The sequence below is a fragment of the Hydra vulgaris genome, chromosome 09, assembly GCF_038396675.1.
Source record: "Hydra vulgaris chromosome 09, alternate assembly HydraT2T_AEP".
Classification (NCBI taxonomy): Eukaryota; Metazoa; Cnidaria; class Hydrozoa; order Anthoathecata; family Hydridae; genus Hydra; species Hydra vulgaris.
Window position 1 is genome coordinate 25,478,170 of NC_088928.1, and position 11,831 is coordinate 25,490,000.

At 27.8% G+C, this 11,831-nt stretch overlaps 1 protein-coding gene across 2 annotated transcripts in view; it reads right to left on the bottom strand.

The window, feature by feature from the left end:
* Nucleotides 1-1,191: 1,191 nt before the first annotated feature.
* LOC100206083 (potassium voltage-gated channel subfamily H member 6) overlaps nt 1,192-11,831 on the bottom strand; it is a 31,438-nt gene continuing 20,798 nt past the window's right edge. Inside the window, exons 4-11 of one of the 2 annotated variants that reach the window (XM_065805151.1) lie at nt 9,653-9,750; nt 6,994-7,383; nt 5,893-6,050; nt 5,562-5,815; nt 5,272-5,471; nt 4,722-4,974; nt 4,403-4,593; nt 1,192-1,980 (exon numbers count right to left, since the gene is read on the bottom strand). In XM_065805151.1, the coding sequence (XP_065661223.1) occupies nt 1,459-1,980; nt 4,403-4,593; nt 4,722-4,974; nt 5,272-5,471; nt 5,562-5,815; nt 5,893-6,050; nt 6,994-7,383; nt 9,653-9,750 (2,066 nt within the window). In that variant the 3' untranslated portion in view covers nt 1,192-1,458. The remainder of the gene's footprint in view (nt 1,981-4,402; nt 4,594-4,721; nt 4,975-5,271; nt 5,472-5,561; nt 5,816-5,892; nt 6,051-6,993; nt 7,384-9,652; nt 9,751-11,831) is intronic. The other variant, XM_065805153.1, reaches the window with a different exon arrangement.

Sequence of the window (11,831 nt, forward strand, 5' to 3'; positions counted from 1 at the left end):
GTAAAATATTACTTATAAGATCTACTTGTTGAGCTTAGTTTTAATTTTGTCTATAAGCAAGACCACCCGTTGTTCTAGCACTTTTTGGCAGCATTAAAAATATTCTGCAGTAGCTACTAGATGAACGTCTGCTAAAAGACGTCGGCAAAAAATGAATCCGAATATTCAATATCATCAAATAAGCTATATTACTAGTCACCGCAATGAGTTATACTCATTTCGGTGTTTCGAGTATATTCGTACTTCGGCTCTGGAGAAAAAAATCTCTTCTCCATTGCCAAAGAACGAGTATTCTCGTAGTGTTTATTTTTTTGTCAGTCTTATTTAGTATAAAAAATATTATATAATTATATTTGATTAATCATATTTTTTTTATTGAAATGTTAATATCTAGCTTTGGCAATGGAAATAAAACCACAAAAAACAGCCTCTGCAAAAATTAATCATTGCAGACATTATGGCTCGGCAAAGAAATAAAGCGTAGTTTAAAATAGCTCGGCAGCAAACGTGTTAATTTTTAATGTTTTGTTTTATTGAGAGTCTCGATTCGAGACCATGCGATACAATACGATTCTTTTTATTATCGGTATTATTTGGTACTGAAGCGACACTGATAGTATCGACATTGGTACATAAGCAATACCACACGATACGAGACAATCCAGTATCGAGTGTTATCGAACGGATACTGGTAGTATCGACATTAGTATATAAGCGGTACTACGCCATACGACACCATTCTTCTCGGTATCGACTTATACGATACCGATTATCTAGTGTCTAACACATAACGCACTGTTTTTTTAAACAAGCAATGACTCAAATAATTAAGACTGAAATAGAACTAGAATCGATAGAAGAGGTTCAAATTGTATGTTTTTGCAAGGATTTTTTTTGAATTTTTTGATAACATTTTTATCAAAGTTACAGCAATTAAATATAAAATCGATATGCACGCATTGTATTGTGGTTGTTTATAAAAAAAAAGTTTCTATTGCCTTGTTATATTGTCTTAGTTAGATATTATAATGTTTCAATTATGTTTTTATACTATATAATTGTTACGTTGTTTTAAAATAATTAAACGGGTAAATATTAGTTAAAGCTATAATAAAAACGAAATAAACGAAGATTTAACTTGCGAAAGAGGGTTAAAAAAAGAGCGAAAGACTGAAAATATATTCAACATTCTAAAAATATATATGAAATTTATTTGTCTTAACTATATTATTAAGTTACATATTTACATTATCGTTATGGTGCTTGTTATTTCAATCTTAATAATACAAGTTATTTTTATACATATTTATTACATACGGAATATAAGTAACTAAAAGTAGAGAGAGAAACCCAGAAATATTTTTAAAAAAATAGACAAGTAGAGAATGTATGGGTAAAGTTCAATATACATAATTCATTTATATATACATAAACAGGCAAGATTTTTCGCTATCAAATTTAATCACTGTCATTAAAAGGAATGACAGCTGTTTTGGACCTTGCTGGAGCCTCAAAGGTAATTATAAAAGACTGTTTGCTTTTATTGGAGTGCCATTCTTTATTATCATCTTCAAAAAAGGTTTCCCAATTGTCTTTGTTGTTTGAACTATTTGTTTTTTGAAGTAGGTCTAAAATAATCTTCATTTGAGTCTCAATAATTTGCATTTTTGCATTAATATTATTTGTTTTTGCATTAAATTCATTACGAATACTATCTATAGGTAAAGTTTGAAATAAAATTTCTTTTTCTTTATGATAACTATAATTTAAAAAGCTAGTTGAAACGTTTAAAAAGCTAACTGAAACGTTGCTGCCCTCTGATCGATTTGATACGATATGATCAATATCTGTTACGTCTTTTTCAGAATCAGTGTCCTTTTTGACATCAGCAGATAAACTTTTTTTATCAAAAGTTGTCGTTTTTTTATCAAAAAATTTAGTTTTGTTATCAAAAGCCATCAACTTTGGTTTATTGTTTATCTAAATGATATAAACAATAAAAAAAATATATATATAAATATTACTAATAGATCTCAATGGTAAAACTAAAAAAAATTAATTCGTAGCGTTATAAATTATATTAACATTATAAATAATTTTTTATAATTAAATAATATGATTATTAATTATTAAATGATATAAAATGATTCTTAATGGTTAACAGTGGCGGACTGCCGACCAGTTCACCGGCCATTTAGCATATGGACCACTCGAATTCGTTTTAAATTCGTTTAATTCTAGTTAGGATTTGAGCAAAACTATCTACGGGCTCCCTAATATTGAATAAATTTCTATATGGTAATTTGTTTCCTACAGTAATTTTAAATTTTGCATAACATAAAAATTTTTAATCCGAGCTCACTTGACGTTGCACTCGATTATTGTGTGCAACGTCTAGCGATTTTGTCATTAAGTACAAATTAAGTAATACATCAAAACTATTTTGTTAATTTACGCTGGTGATAAGGTTATTAATACATTTAGTTTTTAATTATATTAAAAAAATAACTGTAAAAACTTTTTGTAAAAAAGTTTTTGACACTCTCTTTCTCTATTTCACTCTCTTGATAACACGACACGATTATATGTAATGTGAATAGTTGATTGTCATTGAAAAATATTTTTGTAGGTATTTTATTTATTAAATAACATTAGGTCTTTTATTTAATAATTTATCAAAAATATCCAATCAACTTTATTTTTATATTTTTTTTTATTAGTTTCTTATACAAAGGGGAGTAAAAAGAATAATTATCTCCTTCCCCTTCCAAAAACAAAAAAAAAAAAGAAAAGTTACACGTCACAAAACTCGTGATAAAAGTTAATAAAAAGCATATTTATGAGCAAGATAATCTTGATAAAGTTTATTTACATATAAATTTTATATACATATAAAGTATATATACATATAAAGTTTATATAGATATAAAGTTTATATAGATATAAAGTTTATATACATATAAAGTTTATTTACATGTAAAGTTTATATGCATATAAAGTTTTTATACATATAAAGTTTATAAAAACATAAAGTTTATATACACATAAAGTTTATAAACATATAAAGTATATATACATATAATGTATATATACATATAAAGTATATTTATTAGTAAGCTATTTTATTAGGACTTAAAGTTTTAGAAATGTAACATTAACTTTCTTAAAGATATCGATTTTTTGCATTCCTAATATTTTAAAGGTATTGAAGAAAATTGTAGAAAGTTTCTTAACATTTTAAGGTTGCAAAAGTTAGCGTATTTTACTACAGGATTAAAAAACAGTAGAAGAGTGCAATAGAACTTCTTGGTTCAAGTTACTTAACACTAAGTAAATCTTAACGAATCTAAAATTGTTTAAAACAGTTTAAAAACTTTTTTTTTTTAGCTTTTAAACAAAAACATGAAAGGTTTATTTTGATCTTTATTTTAATTTTTTATTGGTAAATTAATCCGCCACTGTTTTAAATGTATTCATTTATTCAGGTCACATGCCAAAATTATTCAGGTCACATGCCAAAATTATTCAGGTCACATGCCAAAATTATTCAGGTCACGTGCCAAAATCTGAAGCACAAAAACAATAAAAGAAAACTAAAGACAAAGAAAATGGTTTCTGCAAAAAATCTAGAATGTAAATTAATGACATAATTTTTGTCAGTACAACCACACAGTGACGGATCCAGGAATTTTTAGTGGGGGTGGGGGAGTAGGGGTTTGGATAAAGAGTTTCGATTCACATTTTTAAGATTATCTGTACTATTTCTGTTATATAAGTTAAATGTGTCTGGTTTGCAAAGTTAAAGTTAATCATAACGCAATTGCAGAATTCTGTCGAATAACTACTTGGAGTCATATATGTTAACGTCTATCAAGAAAAGTCTTCTTAGTACCTGTCAAAGATATGCAACTTCGTCCTCTGAACTGAGAAACCTAATAAAGAATAGTTATTGATATACTTTGTACAACAATCTGTATATTTTTTTAATTCATTATCAATTGATAAGTTTGTGATTTCAGTCTTCATGACATGGCTAATTTTTGAGAAAGTTGCAGACCGAGCCGTCTTAACAATATATGTATGTTGGGAGGACTCCTTAATTATTTACTTGGCCGGTAAACTATATTTAGCCAGTCAGTCACTGAAAAATAGATAGTATTGAAGATTCTTAATGATAAATCAATATTGATGATTCTTTATAATTAAAAAACATAGATGGTTGTTAATTATTAAAAAATATATATAATCCTAAATATAAAATAATATCAATACAATATAAATTATGTTAAATAGTATTAAAAATTAGTTTTATTATATTAATTTTTTTTTATTATTTATATACAGTTTTATATAATTAGTTAAATATAATTAATTAATAACAAAAGATAATAAATTGACATACTTTTTTTGTTATGTCAAAAGAAAGTTTGAATGTGTATTTAAACAAATCCCTTTCCATAGGAAACAAGCTAAGTGACTCAAAAATACCATCAATGCTAACACCATGTATTTCACCAAACGAATTGGCTTGTACTTCACATATTGATTTTGACGGCTCCATTACTGGGCGTAAACCAAAAGAGTCACCCGGTCCTAGCATTTATTGATATAATACAATTTTTAAAATAAAAATAATAATATATAGCATTTATTGATATAATACAAATAATTAAAAATAAAAATAATAATATATACAGAAATAAAGATAATTTAGACTTTACCTATAAGACCAATGAGACTACTACCATCTTTTACCTCAAATGACCCACAAGTTACAAAATAAATAGAAGTTACTAACTCTCCTTGGTATATAATTTTATCACCGGGAGACGTACGTGATGTCCAAAAATATCTTGATAATGCTCTCAGAGCATTTTTGCTCAAATGACGAAAGGCTGGCTCATTCTTAAATACATCTCCGTGAATATGAAAGCAGAGATCTGATTGTAGGCTTCGAGGAAACTTACTCATTATCTAATACAAACAGCATTTTATTATATTAATTATTTTGTTTCTGTTTTTGATTTTTGCTAATATTTTTTATTCTTTAAAAATAAAATATAAATATAATTTGTGAGTATAAATAATTGCGCATTTAGAACTTTAGAGTGTATAGAAGGTGTATAAATTATTATTCTAGTAACCGATATATATAAAAACAATTTAGTTTATAAATAATAATAATAATTAAAATGCCCTTAACTTTTCTATTTATTCCACAATAAATTTAAAACATACGTCGAGGTTAACTTTTCCTTAGAGTGCCTATACCTTTTCTTCTTCTGTTCCTTTTGTAACAGCCCATGAAGATACAAAGTAATGTTCTACACGATTGCGAATTTCCTTTGGGATTTTATAAATTGAGTTAAATTGGCGAATCGCTCTAAGTTGTGACATGTATTCATTTGTAGTTTCGCTCAACTGAGAAATAATGTTGGTCACTTGTCCGAATATGAAAGCATACATTAAACCTAATTATTTATAATCAGTGAGAAATATGAAACATTTTATAACAGAATAATTATATTTGCAATGATACAAAACAGTCAAATCATACTTACAACCAAATACCATGGTAACCACACCAAATACCTTTTCAGCAAATGTGTTTGGTGCAATATTTCCGAATCCACATGTTGTCAGACTGCTCAATGAGTAATATAAGGCCGAGACATATACTAATGTTCTTGATTGGTTATCTACTTGGAAGTCTGTTATATTTATATAACTTGAACTGTCATATTGAGTCACCATAAAAAACAACCAACTATCTCTTCGTTGGTTTGGAATATCAACTTCTCTAGCTATCAAAATCCTAAAAAATATTTTGAACTTATTTTATTTGTTTATTATTTAATGCATACTATAACATAAAAATAACATATAATGTACCAAATGCAAGCCATCCAATGAGCACAAAGGCAGAAAACTAGTATCCATATTGCAAGAGTGATAACTCCATTTTCTAAGTATTGCGCAAGTATGTCTTTGACTTTAACCAAACGAACCAAACGAAAAACCTTAACCACTCTTACTATGGTAATCAATTTCTAAATCATTAAAGACTTTTTAATCATTGCCAAAGTCTATGTAATTTCGATAATCTTTACGTTGAAAAGATACTCAACATAAATAACCGCAAACCATTAAAAGAAAAATATAACTTAAGGTTAAAAAAATAAAAGTTTTCTTATAAAAATAAACTTTAAATATTCCAAAAAAAGTTTTGTAGAAGAAAGTTGGTAACGATTTGACAACGTATATGTTGTCACTCGCAATTCTACAAAGTAAAGATTTTTTAGGGTTCAGCTCATTCTGATTTATGTTGTTATATATATATATATATATATATATATATATATATATATATATATATATATATATATATATATATATATATATATATATATATATATATATATATATATATATAATATATATATATATATATATATATATATATATATATATATATATATATATATATGTATATATGTATATTAACTAAAACTTAACACTTATCTTCGAAATTTTGAAGTCTTTTTGAAGTTTTGCATTTGGTGTTAAGGTTAAAAGTAATAAAATTTTTTTTTTAATTTTAACCTTAAAAAATTATGATGAGAAATTTTACCTAAAAAAATCAGTGACTTTAATACGCCTTCTTAGTTAGTTTAGTACGCTAAACTATTTAAAATTCATTCTATGCGCGAGGCAAGACTTTTGTATAGCAAGAATATCACTTTTACCATTAACATTTTTCGGTATTTTTTTAAAACTATTATTGATAAAATAAATAATAATAAACAAAACTAAGAAACATAATTTAAAAAAAGTTTTTTCTTTGATAAAATGTCAGGTCATTCTAGTTTAAATTTAAATAAACCTTTTAAAACTTTTATACTCAAGAATTTTAAAAACTTTTTACCAAATCTCAACACTGTTCTTGTAAGCAGTCTTAAAAAACAACAGCTTACCGAATTTAACTTAACTTACCGAATGTTTATTAGAAGTATAATCAAGCAAACCATAAGGCAAGGCTGATAGCAAGTCAAAGGCAAACCAAGTTTTAAGATACCTTAACCTAATTTTTGGTAAATTTGTAACCAAAACGCCATCGTCGTCAACAAAAGATGTAAAAAATGTAGCAACAATATCAATTACAACAAAAACGTTGCATACGAGGTCAAATGCAGTCATACCACGGCTTTTATAATTAACACAAACAACAAACGGTATAATTACCGCTGTATAAATAAAAGATATTACTAATATAAAAAGGTCCCACAACATTTTTGCCGGAGATGAATGACTAATGACGTACTTCGGGACTTTTAACTTGCATCCATACTCCGGTATAAATAGCGTGTCATAGTAGTTGTAAAGCTAAATGAAAAACGAATCTAAAAATGATTCTATAAAACATATTTAAGAGAAATCCCAGTAAATAAAAAACACATTTTTGACGTTTTTCCTGCCCCAAAACCAATATGTTTTAAGAAAATAATAATGTTTTAAGAAATTAAGTAATAACGATGTTTTATAACATCGTTATTACTTAAAATAACGTATTTTAAGTAATAACGATGTTATAAAACATCGTTATTACATAAAATACGTCTTTTTGACGTATTATTGCTCAGTATTTGAAAAAATGTTTTTTAAAACCAATACAATATTGAATTTTGATAAATAAATACCAATTAACTAAATCAATATCAGCTAGGTAATTCATGCTTTTAAGCACCCAAGGCTATTTATGCTGAAATCTTTTAATACACACGTTTTTTACGAAACATCTTAATAATCTTTTAAAACAACTTCTTTGTTACCGCTTAGTTTAAATATTGGACCAGCCCTCACCGGACCCAATTAAGGAAAAGGATTTCCTAAAAAAAAGTAAAATACTAAAGAAAAGAAGTTGATGTATAGTATACTAATTATTCTAAAATCACACGTTGGCACACTGGTTCTCTGTTAAAAATCTGCTGCTCTGCCAGAAAAAAAATTTAAAAATTAGTCTTTTTCCTAAAAAAGTGCTTGGTGCAGCACTAACATTAGTGCTGTAAGTAGCAAAGTTAGTATCAAGTTTAACGTTAGCTTAATAACGCAACAAAACTTAGTAAACCTCTCTGTAAATAAAAACATTCAGTATTAACTATATTCAGATGGTTGTTTTCAAACTTGATAAAAAATTATCGTTCTTAAATAACTAACTTTTTAAAACGGGAGCAGCCGTAGCGCGCACGGAAAGCAGCCGTAGCGCACACGGAAAGCAGCCGTAGCGCACACGGAAAGCAACCGTAGCGCACACGGAAAGCAGCCGTAGCGCAGTAGTTAGCGTGCTTGTCTCAGAAGAGTCCTTGGTTGACCCCTTGGTTCAACGCCAGAAGGAGGCGTGAACTTTCATTCAAATACTCTTTAGCGGTGCCCTGTGATAAGACTGTAGGAAAGTCTTGGGGCACCTAAAATAAAATATTAATTAAAAAATAAATAAAAAAAAGCACAAGATTTTAAATTCAATGTAAAACTTATCCTTCAGCCATTAAATTTTCAATTGTTTGTCTAGGCCCTAATTGATAAAATACACTATTGAATAATGATCATAATTTTTTTTTTATCGCTTTATCATTTAATAAATCATGAATAAATGACAAATAATTTTTTCTGAGACACTTAAATTAGAATTTTCCATATCTTTGTTTTTTGCGTTATAGATTTAATTGTCATTATAAAAAACTCTTAAAGTTTACACGATATATTAACCATTGTTACCAAGAATGTGACAAAAGATCTTGTCGTATATTATATATAATAACGATTAATAAGCGTATTGTAATAACAATTAGTATACTAATAAATCGGGTCAACTCTAATAATTTTTAGTAATAAACAAATTTATAACCCAAAAAATAAAAATGGTTTACTCTAATTTAAATGTTCTTCGTAATTTTAAATATTGAAAGATTTATATTTATAAACATTATGAGATGGGTGTTGTTAAAGAAAAGTTTGTTGTAATAACATTCAAAAAAAATAACGTTTTGATCATAACGCTTACAAGAAAATAAGAACATGTAGATCATACGAAGCAATGGCGTTACCGTATTAGTGGTGAGAAGAAAAGCGACTTTTTTCAATTATGCGATGAAAAGCGATATAAATCGCATTAAATCGCACTCAAATTTTCTATAAAAACTAACTCACAATAAACCGCCTAGCGATTTGCTTCATAAAAATGACCGCATCGCAATTACCGAACTAAATATCGTATTTGTAATTGAGCGCCCTCGATTTCTTATCAGATTATCGCAATTTACCGCATTGCCGAAATTTATTGAACTGCGATAACGCTTGTGCTTAGATAATACCGGTGTTAAAAAAAAATGAAGAGCATAACAATGAAGTTTTTTGTTTGTTTGACATAAATTTCTTGAAATACATCCTTTATACTTAGTGGGATGCACCAAGCATTACAAAACTATGGATTGTTTTAAAATATGTTTATATTTACTGGGATGCACCAAGTGTTACAAAACGATGGTTTGTTTTAAACTATGTTTAAAAGATATAGTCTAAAACAAATTTTGAATAGCTTTTAACATAAAAAAACAAAATTTACATATAATTACGAAAATTTGTAATGTAACTTAACAGTTGATAAAGATGCTTTATTATTTGGAAATGTATCTTCGGGTGTAGGTTTATTTAAAATCTTCTTCACAGCTTTTTTCCATCTTAGCCTTGGTGAAGCTAAAGTATTAAAAGAAATAATTTATATATATATATATATATATATATATATATATATATATATATATATATATATATATATATATATATATATATATATTTATATATATATTTATTTATACATTTATATATATATATATATATATTTTTCAAATATATATATATATATATTTTTTTTTTTCAAATGATTATTATAGCTCTGATTTCATCAAGCACTTTCTTAAAAGTACGTGCAAAAGAACATCAAAACACACACAAAATGAATTAAAAAAAAAAAGGAAATAAGAACGCAGGTATTAAACCTAAAGTCAAGTTTTTTATTATCATTTTTTAAAATTCTGATATACTACCAACAAGGCTAAAAGCAACCACGATTAAGTTGGGTATTAATATAAAATATAAAATAGAATTAGACAACAAGGAAATGGTTTACAAAAAACTTCAAAAGTTGTTGGTTGTATGAGTTAGAAAAATATGAAGATGGGAAAGAGTTCCAAAGGGTTGAGGTGCGGGAAAAATAACTTGATAAATAAAAGTTTTTGGAGCATGCAGGGACACATACAGTAAAAGGACGAGATATTGCTGAATGACAAGTAAAGCAAGAATAATTTTTGGTTGATGGAAATAGCGACTATAATATTTGTTGACAAATACAAGCCTCACAGATAGAGGAGGTCCAATTACATTTAGAATGCGTTTTTGGACCTTGTCAAGAAGAGAAAAAGCATTTATAGATGAACCAGCCTAAATATGACAACAGTATTCCAAAGACATTAAAGACAGAGATCGAAATCAGGAGTAAAATAATCACAAGCACGGTAAAGAGAAGCAACCTTAGCAGATGATAACTTAAATAGAAGCAATCTTAGCAGATGATAACTTAAAGAGAAGCTACCTTAGCAGATGATAATTTAAAGAGAAGCAACCTTAGCAGATGATAACTTAAAGAGAAGCAACCTTAGCAGATGATAATTAAAGAGAAGCAACCTTAGCAGATTATAACTTAGCAATCGATTGTATATGGTTGTTTTGAGAGGTCAGTAGTGAACGTTTATTCAAGAAGACGTAAAGAAGAAAACTCGGTGAGAGGATTGCAATTCATCAATATAAAAATGTCAACAGTTCTGCTATAGTTGCTTACAGTAAATAACTGATTTTTATTGGAGTCAAATACAAACTGTTACAAAAGATCAGATTTAAGGTTAGTTGCCTGTTCTAAGTGATCGGAAAAAGAAGACTTTTTGTCAAGACAGAATAATAAAGTTGAGTCATCAGCAAACAGAGCCACTTTAGATGTAAGATTGTCACGAAGATCATTAATATAAGTAGGAAACAAAACAAGACCAAGAATAGGATCATGAGGTACCCAAGAAGTTACTGGAAAAAAAGAAGAGTGTTGGTCATTGAGGATGACTATAATAAAGCGTTTAAAAAGAAACAATTTGGCAATTTCAAAAACTTTTCCAGATACACCAAGTAAAGCTAACTTAATGAGGAGACCAGCATGCCAAACTTTATCGAAAGCTTTAGATATGTCAAAAGCAATAGCTTTAGACATTGAGATGGTTTAAGTTTAAAGAGAACTTTACTCATTCAAAAAAAAGCAAGGTATCTTTAGCAAAGAGCTATGTAGTTGTCTCAGTGCTGCTAATTAACACAAAGTCGTGAGTTAGGGCTCTTAAATAAAGCCTCTACAATTTAAACTAAAAGCATTAACAGAGACACCATCCATGCACAACATGGAACTATTAATATTCTAGTATTTTACAGCTGTTGGTGGAATCAGCCTTTCTGAGAGCTACCACAGAGTTTGGGAAACCTTACTACCGTTTGGCCTCAAAACCATTAAACTTTTAGAACTGTACCCTCATTAGGAGAAAGAATTACATAGCCTCTATCAAATCGGCAAAAAAGAAATCAATAAGTAGAGTCAAAAAAATCCAGCATTGATTCTAGGCAGGAAATCTACCATCTCTAGCCTTTACTCAACCGAGATCCCCAAGATAGGGGATATTTAAGTCGGAGTTTATTTCTCCGCAGGTAGTACTGGGTTACATATTATCAGTAGCAAGGTGGTTGTG